The 15,589-nt window shown below is 50.2% G+C and overlaps 1 protein-coding gene across 3 annotated transcripts; it reads right to left on the reverse strand.

Annotated features, from left to right (window-relative positions):
* Positions 1-1,722: 1,722 nt before the first annotated feature.
* Positions 1,723-15,384, reverse strand: RPL3L (ribosomal protein L3 like). 3 transcript variants are annotated; one of them, XM_054041223.1, is made up of 10 exons: positions 15,311-15,384; positions 11,507-11,699; positions 10,730-10,898; positions 9,490-9,625; positions 6,853-7,039; positions 5,407-5,567; positions 4,888-4,989; positions 4,166-4,261; positions 3,607-3,726; positions 1,723-1,841 (listed from the first exon to the last, which is right to left on the reverse strand). In XM_054041223.1, exons 2-10 carry the CDS (start codon positions 11,544-11,546, stop codon positions 1,785-1,787), a joined length of 1,068 nt encoding a protein of 355 aa, XP_053897198.1. In that variant the 5' UTR covers positions 11,547-11,699; positions 15,311-15,384; the 3' UTR covers positions 1,723-1,784. The 3 variants fall into 3 exon arrangements, with proteins under 3 accessions (XP_053897198.1, XP_053897199.1, XP_053897197.1); XM_054041224.1 differs by lacking the exon at positions 15,311-15,384 and adding an exon at positions 14,637-14,825; XM_054041222.1 differs by lacking the exon at positions 15,311-15,384 and adding an exon at positions 12,808-12,887.
* Between the last annotated feature and the right edge of the window lie 205 nt (positions 15,385-15,589).

Consider the following 15,589-nt stretch of genomic DNA (forward strand, 5'->3'; position numbering starts at 1 on the left):
CGCTCGCCTCTGGATCCTTTCCCGTTTCTCCACCTCCTTTCTATACCTTGGTGACCCAAACTGGACACAGTCCTCCAGCTGAGGCCTAACCAGCACTGAGTAGTGCTGGGCAAGTGCATTACTAGCCTCCACAGAGCATCTGAAGCGGGGGACGAGGCGTCCTGGGGAACTTCTTCCTCTCCACTGCTGCTGTCCAGGAAAAGCAGGTTCTTCACGGAATTCATCTAATTTCAACTTCCAGAAAAAAAGTATCCCCTCCTTGTTGGATCCGTTTTTCTGGAAGTTGAAGCAAGACAGGAAATAAAGTGTACATTTTTAACAGTGAAGGTAATTAATCATTGAATACCTTACCAAGGGTCGTGGGGGAGGCTCCATCACTGGCAATTTTTCAATCAAGACTGGATGTTGTTCTAAAAGCTCTGCTCTAGGAATGATTGTGGGGACGTTCTCTGGCCTGGGTTATCCAGGAGGTCAGACTAGATGATCACAATAGTCCCTTCAGGCCTTGGAATGTGTGAATATGCAGTCCACTGAAGTCACAGGAAATGTACTTGCTTCCGCCCAGGCTGAATTTTGTCCCTGGTCACATACATAGACAAAGCCGTGGTGCATATTATCATGCTGAGCCAAATTCTGCTCTCAGATACACCAGGGTAAATCTGGAGTAGCGCCAGTGAGGTCAGTGGAGTCACTCTGGATTCATAGATCAGTGTAGTCAGAAGCAGACCGTGACTGATACTAACGAATCAGACAGAGTAAAAATCCACTTCACTAGCCTTGTCTGACCCTTCCATCCTTCTGGCCTTGGAATCTGTGAAAGATGTAATCATCCTGGCCAAACGAGGCAGGGCAGAACCAGCCTTGCTGACATGCCCGGGTTTTCCAGGCCTTACAGGATTCATCTGTGCCAGGTCTTCTTTTCCTTTCCTGGAACAGATGCCAAACACTGGGGCCTTGATCGGACAGGGATTTCTCCTGAGCACTGAGGAGGACAGGGAAGCCTGGTCAGATGGGGTCTCACCTGGGAGGGAAAAAGCAAAGGCAGCATGTCAGTTGCAGATAAAATCCCCCAGCTGGTGCTCCCGGTAGAGCAGGAGTGACTCTGACGTGCCTCTTCTGCAGCTTTCTGGAGGATTCGTCCCACTCCTGGCTGTGCCCAGCCTAGCAGGAAGGATGGGAGAACTCGGTGACCTGAGGACAGGCTTTGGGCCCAAACTCAAGTCGATAGCAAAACTCCCATTGACTTGAAAAAGGGTCAGTGAGCTAACGAATCCCAGAGCGGCCTCATTAGACCCACCATAAACAGCCCTGCGTGGAGCGGCGCAGTCACCTCACTTCTGGGACCAGCCAGGTGTAAACGGCTTCTCCTTGCACTGCCAGCAGGGGTAGTGCACAACTGATGCCTTGTATCTCAGAGCGCCAATGGCCATTCCCTAGACAGCTCGAAAGAGTTAGAGGACAGGACCTAGGGGATGTTCCTGAGTCACAACAGACCCCTATACAGCTCAGCTAAGAAAAGGCATCTCCAGGTATCGGCATCTCCAGGTCTCACTGGACCAATTTCCCCCATGACTGTCCTCTCGGCTGCCTGTGGATATCAATACATGGGGAGAAGACTCTGGGATTGACTGATACCAAACTCTCCTTACACCAGACACCGATAACAGAGGCTAGTTTAAGCTTATTAATAACGGCGCCAGAAGAAAGACACAACGGCTGAGGCCTGGTTTGAAGTCCCTTTATTGGAGGTGCCAGGTTAAGGTGGCCATGTGTATTTCAATCCTCTACAATTCTTCCTGGGATTCTGGCTTCTCCTTCACCAGGTGTTTCTTCTGGGGGCCCTAAAACACAAGTGAAACAGTGAGAAGAAGAGATCCCATTGCCACAAGCTGATGAGTTCAAGATCCACATTACAAGCCTTCCCCAGGTGTGACCTAGAGAGGCAGTCGGTGAGCTGGATGCGGTGGAATGTCTATTCAGACGTGACCCCTTTTCACTGCACAAGGCTTGCAACACGAGCTGTTCACGTCTATTCCCTGGCTGCTAACTCTCAGCTCTCCTCCTGAGCGGCAGCAGCTGCGTAGCTGTGGGCTCTAGAAACCCTCCTAACCCTGGAGGAATGGGGGTAATGAATTGCCCGTCCCTGAGCTGGCAGTTTGCTTAGCTGGGCAGCATGGAAAGTTGGCCTCTGTGCTTCGAAGACCGGTTTGCTACTGAGCCCGGCAAGCTGGCCTGGGGTGATGGGGAAGATTGAGTGGTAAAGTAATTATATTGATTACACTATTAGAGCATCATGACTGTGAGCGGCTAGATGAAGTTGTGGCAGGAGAATTTCCTATACAATCCCCAGTTTCAGGAGGTTGCATATGACAACTCCTTCTGAGCAGGATTTTGGAGCAGAAGGGGTTTCTGGTTTGGGTTACCATCAAGGGGATAGATTCTCAGCTGGTTACATCAGCGGAGTCAATGGAGCTACACAGAGTTACACCAGCTGAGGACAGGGTCCCAGCCCTTCTAGTTTACAAGTGTGGGAGGAAATGGTGGTTTGGGGGCTATTGTTTTGCTTCGGCCCAGCTAAATGTTACTGAATTAAATTAAAATGTGGGGAAGGTTCTGCTGCTTTAAAATAACGAGCTTAATGGAGCAATCTTCCTGTGGCCACTTAAGACTTAATCAATGTCACCGTGCTGCCAGCCTGGCCATTCAGAGGCGACAGCAGGGACAGAACTCACATCTTCCTGCTCCAAAGCTCAACCCCCTAGCACATGAGCAAAAGGAGAATCTCCAGCAGTGGTTAGTGCAGAAGCTACAGCCCTATGCATTAACCTCCAGCCATCCCGAGAGTGATGTGAAGGGGTTTCATAGCCAGTCCTTCTGACCTGGAGAGAAGTTAAACACATGTGAAACTGATTAGCCTAGTGGTCAGTCGGCCAGATCCAAACCTGGTTTAAATCGGCATCGCACCATTGGAGCCAGGCTGATTCACACCGGCTGTGGCTCTGGTCCACTTCGTATCTAGTCAATTTCACTTTCGGATTGCTACCACAGCACAAGGTGGTGGTGGGCTGGGGGGCAAACTCTATAAAGGAATGACTGTCTGTTTTTTTGGTTATAAACCTGTTTCCGCTGGGATTTTTAAAAGGTACCTGATTTGGGCATTGAAAAGCTTATTTACACAAAATCCCAAATATGAGGCCAAATCTGACCTGACCTTTTTCCTTTAAAAACATTAAAAGTTTAAGGCAATCCAATCAAATCAAAGAAATGTACAATTCCAGAGTGAAAGACACCATATGTCCAACAAGATGCTGCCAATTTAACGGCTTGTTGAATGCATCCCACTGTGGGTGCAAACTGGCTGACCATATGGTGCATTATTTGCTGGCTTTGGCTGGCTTGTGTGACTCTCTCAACCATCATGTTCCCTCCTTAGCATTGTTTCTGGCAGCTGGACTGCCTTTTATGCAAGACAGTCCTGTTCATTCGTTTGGTGGTCTTTATTTTCTGGGCCAGGCCCTCAGCTGGTGTTAATCGGAGCAGCTCCTTTGAAATCGATTGAGCTAGGTTAATTGACACCAGCTGAGAACCTTGAGAGAATTCACTCACCATGAAAGCTCTCTTCTCTTGAGCAGTCTGGAAGCAGCCGTGGCCAAATTTGGAAGTGGTATCAATGAACTTCAGTTCGATGGGTTCCAGAGCCCGACGGCTGCTGTGCACCAGAAGGGACTGGAGAGGAAAAGTCACAACACATTAGGCTTATGTTTAACCAGAGATTTGAAAGCATGCTTTGATGTGAGAGGAGTTAAGACATTTCACGCACATCCATCAGCCAATCACTCCAGCAACAGTGGTTTCCTCGGAGACACACCCAGAGTAGCATGACTTTGAGTGCCATTGCTTCTCAGTGCCCACTTCGAACTGAAACGAAGTAGCCGAGTGTGTCAGATCATGCAAGGATCGCTTCCAATGAACGACAAAACGGTTCCTAAGGGAGACGAGACTGGCTGAACTGAAACTGGAAACACCGTTAGCAGCGAGAATGGCCTGGCAACACACCTCTCCGGGAAACGGCCCCCTGGAAAATCACTACATGACTCACAAAGTCAGCTCCTTCCTTACGTGTGCGCAGCCTCGGCACTTAATTTCGAAGGGGGGAGGAGTTTACCTTTCTGAGAGTGAGCACACGTTTCTTAGTGCCCATGACGCAGCCCTTCAGCATGATGAAATCATTGTTGACTGCACCGTAGTGAGGAAATCCACCCTGTGGGGAAAGGCAGAGGTTGGGATTGCAGTAGTGAGATGTGTGGTTAACAGCAAGTGACATTTGCTATAGCAAAGCTGGGTATTTATTATTTAATTATTAATCATCCTAATTATTAACTAACCATTAATATGCTTTGCGCTTATCACACACAGCACAGCCCGCCCGTGAGGTCTACAAATACTAGTAGCATTTTACACGGGGACAAGCTGTCACAGAGGATAGAGCTGGCTGCAATTTTTTGTTCAAAGCCATTTTTTAAAAAATGGGAAATTGACTTTTTGTCCAAACTGACATTTCCAACTTTGATGAGATTTTTCTGGGTTTTTGCTGACAAACCAAAAACCTGTAAGGCAAAAAACGCCAGCTGAAAACAATTGTTTGTTGTTGTTTTTTGGGTGTGGAAAAGCAAAACCTCTGCAGCTTTTCGTTACTAAAAAGAAAACAAAACAAAAAGGAAGACAATCAAAATCTGTATGGCCAGAAAAAATATTTCCCAACCAGCTTTTCCCCAACAGAAACCATAAGTGATTTGCCCCAGGCCACGTCTCTGGTCAGTGGCAGAGTCGGGAATGCAGGAGTCCCAGCTCCAGCCCCACCACTTCCAATTTCTTTAGCCCTTTTACCAGCGGCGTGATCATCTTCTCGGTGATGTCGTAGTTCGTCGCGGCGCTGTTCTTCACTATTTTGCCATCTTGTACGTGGACCCCACGGCCAATACGGTAAATCTGGGTGAGAACCCAGGTTGAAATGGAGTTAATGGCTTTAGGCCACATTTGCAAACAAAGTGTCACAAACTGAGCACAAAAAGCAGAGAGGCCGGGTTGGGACAAAACTCATAGGCTCATCTCAGATGTCGTCAGCAGGCGATGGATAGAGCACATCCCCGCCCCCGGGCACAGATCACTGGGTCTGGACGGTGCCTAGCACAATGGGGTCATGGTCAGTGACTCAGACTCCTGGGCACTAGGTAATAAAAATAACCAATAACAATAACACCACCAAACGAAGCCCTAAATTCCCTCCTGCCCTGAAATGATATGCATGACAGAGAGATAGGACAGGACAGGACAGGAGAGGGAAGGGGGCTCGAAAGAAGGAGAAGCTGCACTAGGCCCAAGGGAGGTGTCGCACCGGTGCCATACCTTCTTGTTGAGCTCCGTGCGATGGTGGTAGCCCTTCTGGCCAGCCCGGGCAATGGAGTAGCCCACCCGGGCTGGATGCCAGGCTCCAATGCAGGCGACTTTGCGTAAGCCTTTGTGAGTTTTCCTTGGGAGCTTCTTGGCATGCCAGCGGCTGGTCACCCCTAGGAAAGCAGGGCAGGATGATGCTGTCAGAGGAGCCCAGGGGGACGGGTTCTGGTGCCTCAGAGCCAGAAATCAGAGCAAGCGTCTGTGGGGTTTGTCTTATGTTGCATCTCAAGTTATGAGAAGACGGTGGGTCAGGTTGAGGCAAACAGCCATTTTCAGAATCGGGGGCCCATGGACGGAACTGAACTCGCTCCGCATTAAACTGACTGGACTATGGTGTGTCCCCCCCCCCACACACACACACACACTGGTTTTGTCAGCACTGAAATGACTTTTTGTCCTTATTTTGTTTACTTCAGATTACAGCAAACCACGTGCCCTTAGGGCTCCCATGGGAACTAAGCCCATAACTAAGGACAGGGCATTTTGAACCAGGTAAATGGAACCAAATCTGCTAAAAAGAGAACAGACGTATGGGCACAAATGCAGCGACTCTTTGGTGTCCCTCATGAAATGAGCTGGGGGGCTCTCAGTCTGGCTGCTGCTCAGACTACAGCTCAAGGACGACCACCAATACTGGCACTGATTGTCCCCAGCATTGGTCGTCTCGGCTGTGAGGCCGAGGATGAAATGAGGGAATGAGAAATGAACTCCCCTCTTGTCCTCCGGAAGAGGATCCCCAGGACATGGGGGGATTGCCGTGTACAGTATGTGGGACACCCGCACTACCACTGCCTCTGCTGTACCTGCTCTGGGAATAGGCATTTCACCGACACTAAAAACAATGTTTTAAAGAAATGTACAGTCCTAATAAACTGGAGTCTGTTCTCCTCTGGATGTCACACAAGGGGAAGCTTCTATGCATCAATGTTAATTATTCACAATGACACATGGATTCTTCACTGTGTTTAATTGAGAATTACTATTAATTAGATGAGGTCAAGAAGCCGTGTCTTGACAATGACAGATTAGTAAATAATTACTATGAGTAATAATATTAAGTACTCAGCACTCGTATGGCTTTTTCATCCATAGATCTTGAAGCACTTGCCACACTTGTCAGTGTCGCTATCCCCATTCTACAGATGGAGAAACTGAGGCACAGAGAGGGCAAGCGACTGGCTCAGGGCCACAGAGTGAGTCGATCTGAGCACTGAGATTATAATTTAGGTCTCCCGACTCCCAGTCCTGTGCTCACTCCACTACAAAACGGCCTCCCCCAAGAGCATCAAGGAGGCCTCACACCACAATGCCCTTGCAATGCGTAAGCACCCCTCTGCCCATCCTCCTCAGAGGATCCATGCCAAGCCCCATGGCAAAGGGCCCTCCCTCCCCCTGTACCTTTCATCCCGCGCCCCTTGGTCACCCCGATGACATCGATCGTTTCGTTCTGGCTGAAGACCGTGTGCACAGAGACCTGCTTCTCCAGCTTCTCGTGAGCCCAGTCCACCTTGTCGGCCACCGTCCCGCCGTTCAGCTGAATCTCCATCACGTGGGCCTTCTTCTGACGTAGAGGGAGCAGCTTCATCTGCATTGGGCAGCGAGGGCCAAGAAATGACACCAGGCCTGTGGGTGTGAACGTGTTCCCAGGGGCAATATCCCTGAGTGCTGGGAGGAGGAGACAGGGCCCGCTTGGACGCAAGCAGGCTGTTTGCGGTTTAGTCTGCCTGAGTCTAGCTAATCTGTCTACCCAAGGGTACGTAAAGCACCCACTCACCGTGCTGTCTCCCCAGCAGCGAAGCCCTAGACATGGCATTTCAGGGTCTCTTGCTTTTATTATATCTCAGCATGGCTGCAGACTCCTGGCTGGGGACGGGGAGAACAGCACTCACCCGGGGGCGGGGTCCTTTCGCCCCGGGAAAGAGCGAGGCAAGGAGGTGGCACCTGGCTTTACTCTCCCGCCACCCCAGCCAGGCAGCAGCATGAACAGGACTCTGAGGGAGCTGCCTCCAGCCCCTGCAGCTTGGGGACAAGGCAGCCTGAGAGAGAGAGAGAGAGAGAGAGAGAGGGGATGGAACCGAGAGAGGCAGAATCCGAGAGGGTCCTCCACAAACTAAATCCTGACGGGGAAAAATAACCCATCAAGCCTTGGTGTGACTGAGGCACATCCAGTGCACACACTCACTGAGCACACGCATGCGCACACACTTGCTGAACACACACACACCTTCACTAAGCATCCATCCCCATGTGTACGCACACATCTATATATGCATGCGCACACAGCATATATGCACACACACACTCATTAAGCACACACACTCACTAAGCACACACGCACACGCTCACTAAGCATATATCCCCCATGTGTGCACATATCTATATAAGTACACATACACACACAGCATATATGTGTACACACACACACACACACTAAGGACACCCACCCTCCCACATGTACACACACTCTCACTAAGCACACACATAGCATACATGTGCACCCATGTGTACCCACACACACTAAACTCAAACACACACACTTTCACTAAGCACACACACTCGCCAAGTGCAAACACACACATTCTCACTGAACGCACCAACACGTGCACACCAGGCATGGGTGCATGCGCACGCACACACACACACACACACACACACTCACCCAGCATGCCATCAGGCTACATGGTGATTGGCACAAGCTGCATTTCTGTAGCATGAGTTATTACTGGTTCCTAGGAAGCAGGCCTTCCCCTTCCCCACCCACCATCAGAAACACGTATTCACCTCCTGACCACGCTGCTACTGTTGCCAGCTGAGATGCTGTTTCACGCTTAACTGGAATCCCAGAGAACAAAACGCTACGACATGCCATGTGCACCCCCGACTAAGCACGGCGTGGCTAGGAACAGAGCGACGCCCCCCTTCCGGGGCCAGCCGGGCACAGACATGGAAACTGGGCTCTGCAGAGAACCCTCTGAGCCCGGGACTAGCTGGATGGATTTTAACAGGAGCTGAGCTGCGTGTGTCACTGGAGCGCACCAGCTGTGCAGCAGCTGCGTGGATACGGCCACAGGGACTCGCATGGGCAGTCCCCCTGTCTCCAACGGGACTGTTCAGAGGTGCACGTGCAGCAGACTGGGGGCTCGTCCGGCAGCATTTTGTGCTTTCGGCCTGTATTTCCACCCACTGCGGGCAGCGCTACGGCGTCACATCACCTCCCAGCGCCGGTGTCGCATCCCACTTTTCAAAAATCAGCAGGTAGTGATGGCGGCAGCCCGGGCCTATCTGTGTCGTGTGGCCAGACACAACTTTAGACCTGCCGTGGCGAGCTGACAAACCTGAACTAGCCCAAAGGGCCCTCGGGCCAGCCCAGATCCTCCTGGGCTCTGAGGAGTTGAGAGCTCCCTGAGGATCCCAATTCAAATAGCCCCTGACTATCCAGTAGCTCTGGCATCTGGCAAGCCCTTCCCTGCGGCCAGGATCACAGGTTATTTTTACCCCATCACCTGACACCAGTTGCTAGCGTTACACCGTTCACTGAGGGGCTTGGGACCAATGCCTGCTTCCTCCCAACGAACTTGTGAGTGCCTCTGGCACTGCCCACTGCAAGCCCTGTGGCTTCTCCAGGGTCCTGAGCAGCAGCAAGGAGATGGAAAACTCCAGGCCCAACCCTTCCACAGCAGCCGGGGTGTCAGTGCCAGGCTCCTGGGCGAATCCCAGTGTAGAGACTTCCATTGTGCCCGTTGGATTCCCCCTTGCACTTTCAAATGGACGAGATTGCTCTTTGATAAGCGGCTGCAACGTCAGTATGCACCTCCTGCAGCGGGCACATACTGCAGCTCCAGCACCCACTAACCCGCCTGCTACTTCAAATCCTGCACCAGTGACTAGAGGCCCCAGCCAACAAGACCCTCCATTCCCCCCCAGTGATGAGAAGTGCCCCGATTCCCACCTGCTAGTTGCTCTCGGCTTCCAAGCCCTCGCCCCACTCCAACAGGCTACTGGGATCAAGTCCCACACCCTGTGTGAAGTTCTGACCTGAGTGTGGACGATGACTCGAATGACCTTGCAGTACTTCTTCATGGCCGCAAAATCCTTCTCTAGCTGTTTCTTCCCGTCCTTGTCCTGCCACTTTTTGCAGTACCTGGTGAAGGCCTTCTTCTTGCTCTTGTGCCTAAGGACAGGAGCCTTTTAATTATGCTGGAGACTGGAATAATGAAGCACCAAATCTCAGAAACACAGTACAACATGTGTGACAAGGTTGCTTAAGGAGGGGAATAGCTCAGTGGTTTGAGCATTGGCCTGCTAAACCCAGGGCTGTGAGTTCAATCCTTGAGGGGGCCACTTAGGGATCTGGGACAAAAATCACTACTTGGTCCTGCTAGTGAAGGCAGGGGGATGGACTCAATGACCTTTCAAGGTCCCTTCCAGCTCTATGAGATAGGTATATCTCCATTTATTAGTAAGGCTTGCTATTGGAAGCATCATGCATCCATCATTGCACCAAGCTGAGGTGAGCAAATGCAATACACACAAGACCATTAGAGGGAGCTCAGAGGAGGAAATGGTGGAAGGACATTAATGGACCGACAACACTTGCAATTCCGGCAGCTTTTTGTATAGAGAATCCCGTTGACACCCACTGATTTGCTCACTTAGTGAAGTCAAAATACAACAGCAAAAATAGAGCTAAATGGAAATGAGACAAAACAGTCTCTCTATTGAGGATCAGGGACATTTTAGGGGTCAGATAGAAGGCATGGCTACACAGCCATTACAGCCATAAGTTTACTCAATTACAAAGACTCAAGCGATCACTTTCCTCACTGCCGCTCCAAGATTTGGGAAGTCAATCTCTACAAAGGTGCCGAAGGGCCACGGGCTAGATTTTGCTTTAATTTGCACCCCCGTAAAACTGGAATTACTCTATTGACGTCAGTAGAGTTACTTTGATGAACTAATTACAATGGTGAGCAGAAGCTGGCCTCAGCTATGCAATGCATAATTGACCTGTGGAACTCACTGCCACATCACCGAGACAAATAACTCAGTACTATTATTACTGAACCAGAAATTTGTGCACACACGTTCTTATTCACAGTAGCCAAAATGGTCGTGTCGTGCAGCTGTGCGCAATTAAACAGCTGCTGCATTTCACCCCCGAGTGAAGGATTCCAAGTTGGAGACATTATGAAGAGCTTCTCGTGGCTAACATGGGGGTGGGGAAAGGCGACGCTGTTACAATTGCCAGGAAACCCATGCGCCGAGAGATTCTTACCAGTTCTTGTAGAAGCGGCGTCTGCACTCATCGCTGAGGTGCTCAGCAAAAATGGTCCTGAAATTTCTCAGGCCCCTGGGAGTGTCTATGTATCCCACAAGCCCAACCACTACCAGGGGTGGGGTCTCCACTATTGTGACTGCTTCCACCTCTTCCCTCTTGGAAAGCTCTGAAATCAAAGGGTGTAGCAGTGAAGTCAATGGGAGCTGACTGTGCTCAGTTCTCACAGGACCAGGTTCTTTCAGGGGAGCCGTGGGTGGCCAGTAATTCTCTTAATTAGATACCCAAGTTCCTGGTGCCCAATGCACCTTCAACTACATCATGTCCCAGCAGAGGGCAACTGTCTATTGGTGTCTCCACCTTTTATAAAGGCAAATTGACTTAGAGCAGATGGGGATGCCAGTTGCACAGAACTGGAGACCTACCTTTGTCTACTGCTCAGAAAGCAACAGTACACAACGTCCCCACCTAAACCCGGGGACCCCATGCAGAGTATGAGGGAAGTTATCCCTCCATGGGCTATTCACTGCTTGGCTTCTCTGCCAACAGGGAGCTAACTAATAGCAGCTGTGCTGGTGATCTTATGATGTAAGGTAGGTATTGCACTGAGAACGTCTAAACAGCTGCCAGATGATTTTTGGTCACTGGTGAACTGCCATTTCAAATCCATAACCCATTCCCAATCCCCATGAGCTATCCATCCCAGCCGGCCATAAGAGACTTTTCCCTCTATCCTTCCCTGGACTCAAACTAGCTGATTCAATCAAAGCCTCTTACTCAGTCCTGGCCTGTGAACTTCTCGTAGGATGTGCGTCATGCCAGCTTTGTAGCCCAGAAAGGCTGTCAGGTGGACTGGCTTGCTGGGATCATCCTTGGGCCAGGTCTTCACCTTCCCGCGGTGACGCCGGCTTCTCTTATGAGGGAGGAAGCCCAGGTGGCCATGCCTGGGAGCTGAAAACTTGCGATGGGACTGGGGGAAGGCAAGAAACAAAAAGGATTCAGTTTTACCTTCAAACCCAGAAGGCTATGGGCCTGAGGCAATGCTGATTGAAGACAATGGGAAGGAATCCTTGGACTTCAGTTAGATTGGCTCTATGTATATTACAGATTTCAGGACAGCAGCTTGTTACATCAGGCCCATCTGCTATAAGATGTTTAGAAATAAAAAAGGAATTATATGAATTACAAAAGCCATTATGTATCTCGCCGATGGATGCATGATCTCAAAGTCTTCTCAGACCTGAGAGAGGAAATTCACAAATTATTTTTTCCTCCATTTCCAGTAACAGAGCGAAAGATCTCCCTAATGGGACAGATTTTATTTAAGTTTATAAATGTAGTCCCCATCCTTTGCGTCAAAGCATTCGAGTCTCTGTGAAAACTGCTGACGGGGATTTGCTAAATAAAACATCTTGACTATAATTGTCCTTCTTTCTGCTAAGAGAAGCGCAATGTTTTCCAGATTTGCCCCACTTTGGCGTTCATTATTATTCTTAATATGTGTCATGGCCACACGTAGAGGGCCCAGTCAGGGTTTGTACAGCATTGTGTTCGGTGCTGCACAAACCCAGAGTGAAAGCTAGGCCCTGCTTTGATAGCCGTACATGCTCATCCAGACAAGTCACAACCAATGGAGGTAACTAACAATTGGAAGAAATGGGGGAGGGTGGACAAAGGAAACCATAATAAGAACATGCCACATGTACAGGCCAAATATAATTATGAGAATTAACTAGAAAAGTCACAATCATGAACTCAACCTGGGCATAGCAACCACTACCACCTTAGAGAAAGTTGGACAAATTCCTACAATAGCAGCATAAAATCGAGGTTCAGGGAATCAGGGCCCAGCAGCAAAGGAGTAAATTTACACTCACTACAACTCCCTCTTGTTTATTCAGTAATTCCAGTACCAGATTTCCCTTTCCCCTAAACTTATTCTCCAGCCCAAAGTGGAACTGATTGTTGATTTCAAGCCAGTTTCAAATGTGCTCGTTTAATCTGCCCAATGAATATCTCAAGCCCATTAAATGTTCTACCCTACAAGCTATAAGACATTAACATGGAACGTTACAGACCATGGGACGTCTTCAGCACAGCTCAGCAGCACAACGAGGCAGTCACCAAGTGCCTCTACAGTCTAATACCTAAGATGTTTATCAGTCTGAAGACACAAATTTAGCTGCTGGCTTCATTCAACGCTATATTCATTTCATACTCAGAGTCAGACCCTGGCAGATTTGCTAACAACAGTTGTGATGTGGTAAAGGTCAATTGCCAGTGTCTCAATTTACCACAGAAACAAATTGAACATGAATGGAGGGAATTACAATTGCTACCTACAGCACAATATATGAAGACAATATCCTGCCCTCACTTATACCTAAGCAACCCCATCACTTCCAACTAGATAACTACATGCCTAATTAACTACCTCCAGAGTTTTTTTTCTCGTGCATGCCTGCCCTGCTGGCAACTCGGGACCTAGGCCAGGTATTCCCAAAGGGGATGTTATGATTGCTTTGTAACCCCAGGGCAGGGAAGAATTCCCCTCCTCTCAGTAGTGTGATTTCCTGTACTTAGCAGCACTATATTTAGAACTACTGTATCACTAAAGGGCAGTCAACATATTCTGTGCATATACTGCCAAATCCTGAGCTCAGACCCCGATCCTGCAACAAGCTCCATGCAGGTGGATCCCTGAGCCCACGTAGAGCTCATCACAAGACCGGGGCTTTCAATTCATACTCAGGCCAAACTCATCCATTTCACTAGGTACGAACAGAGTAAAAATCTCAGGGTCCCCTCCCACCCACCAGCCCTGTATTGTCTCCTGTGCTCTGTTCTGCCCAAAGGATGAGGGCTTTCACCACTCCACTTTAGAGAGACTATTCCACACACAAACAGATCGCATGGGTGGGAAGCTTTTCCTCGTATCTCTTTATCCCTTTCACTGTGCAACACTAACGCAGTGCCTATTCAACAGAGGTAGCATTTCTTTAAGTGATGATATTTCATTGGACCTACCCAGAGAGGACATAACTGGTGCATTGACCAGCATTGGTGCTGTGCTTTAGCTCAAGTAACTAGCTGTGCAGTAAGAAAGAGGTTAAAATCTATCAGTAAAGTATAATTTAATAGCCCTTGTTTGTTTTTATTCACTTTAGTTACTTGGGATCTGGTTAGCCCTTTACTTCAGGTCTTCCATAGCCACACCATCTTATCTATCCGGAGACTAACAGGATCTGACAGGATATGTAACAGTTAATATTATCACCCATCTCTATGAAAATCAAGACTGTCCTGATTTTCAATTATTTTTCCTGGACCCACAAACAGCAGCTCACAGAGTTCTCCAAAATATCCCATCTTTGAGCAGCAGTGGGGTGGACTGGGGGGTGGGGGGAGGAGGGAATATGCAAATACAATCCCTTCTTTCTTGTAGGTCAGTACCAAGTTGTGCTGGTACTTGCACTAAATGAAGATTTTAAAAAGAGAGGAAAATTGGCTGTCTGATAGGATGCCACCCGGCCTAGATTTTTTTCTCTTTTTTTACTAGCTTGGCTGAGGTTTGCATTTGCACGAAACCCAGTTAAAGCTCGACAGATGCCAGATCTTTTCATATCTCTACATTTAGTAATAAAAATAAAGCCCCTGCCTGTGGACAAGAAGTGACAGGCATCATCACTGGATTGTTTTAATCCTTTCAAAAATAGCCCCGTGTCTCAGAAGAAGTGAATGTTGCCACACTATCCAACTACAGCATTACTACACGGAGCTGCGGGATTGCCCACGGTTTGTCTTCAAGGGCCTGATCCTGCCCCCTTTGAAATCTAAAGGAATTTTGTCCTTTGACTTCAATGAGAGCACAATCCTTCCCCCTCCTAAAAGCTACAGAACCACTTACCCGGGGGCCGATCCTTTTTCTCTTTTGAAAAGGTGGCAGTATGACAACACGCAGGGCGGCGTGTTCCCGTGGTTTTGAACGCAGCAGTGCACGCTGCTCGGCGGGATCGCGCCGGGGGCCTGGGTGGGGTTGCCCCAAGAGGCGAGCCAGGGGAGTCGGTGCTGTGGACTGGGACTCAGGACTCCGGGGTTCCACTCCTGGCTCTCAGAGCAATCAAAGGCAGAAATGGAGCCCCCAATAGGCAGAGTCAGACTCCTGGGGGGGGGGGGGGGGAGTCAGAACAGGGCTTGTGGAGTTTGTGCCAGGGGGGCTAATAGGTGGTAGGCTCCTGGGTCCCCTGGGGCTAGTGCTGCTGGCAGGAGCCCTGGGGCCGATTCCCTAGGGGGGCCGAGCTCTATTCCAATGGGGGGCAGAGAGGTGGGGGGGGAGGTACCAAGCTCGCCGGGGAGGGGGGGGTCGGTTCGAGGCTGGGAAGGGGGTCCCAGGGGTACTGACCCGTCCCAGCCCGTCTGGATCCCGCTCTCGCCCCCTCCCCTGGGGCTGCAGGAGTTTACGTGACCCCCCCCCCCGCCCTTAGGAAGGAGCGAGGGGTGCATGGGGCGGGGACACCATTTGCGGGGGGGGGGGGAGGCAGTTGCCCCCCCCCCCATTTGCCAGGCTCTCTAATCACATACCGCGTGCTACATGCTGACCCCCCCCCTCTCCCCGGGCAGAGGCTGCCGCCGGCGCGGCCCCCAGAGGCGGCGTTCTCCGCTTTACCCCTCCCCCGGGCTCGCGGAGAGTCCGGCGCGCCAGCTGTAACGACCGGAACTACATATCCCAGGGGGCATCGGGGGAATGCGTGGCGCTGCGCATGCGTATCGGGCGGGGCCCCGTGTCCTGCCCCCCGGAAACGAGACGCTCTCGAAGCGCCGCAGGACGCTCCCCGAGTTGCGCCTGCGTGCCCTTTGACC

Source organism: Malaclemys terrapin, chromosome 10, assembly GCF_027887155.1.
Source record: "Malaclemys terrapin pileata isolate rMalTer1 chromosome 10, rMalTer1.hap1, whole genome shotgun sequence".
NCBI lineage: Eukaryota > Metazoa > Chordata > Testudines > Emydidae > Malaclemys > Malaclemys terrapin.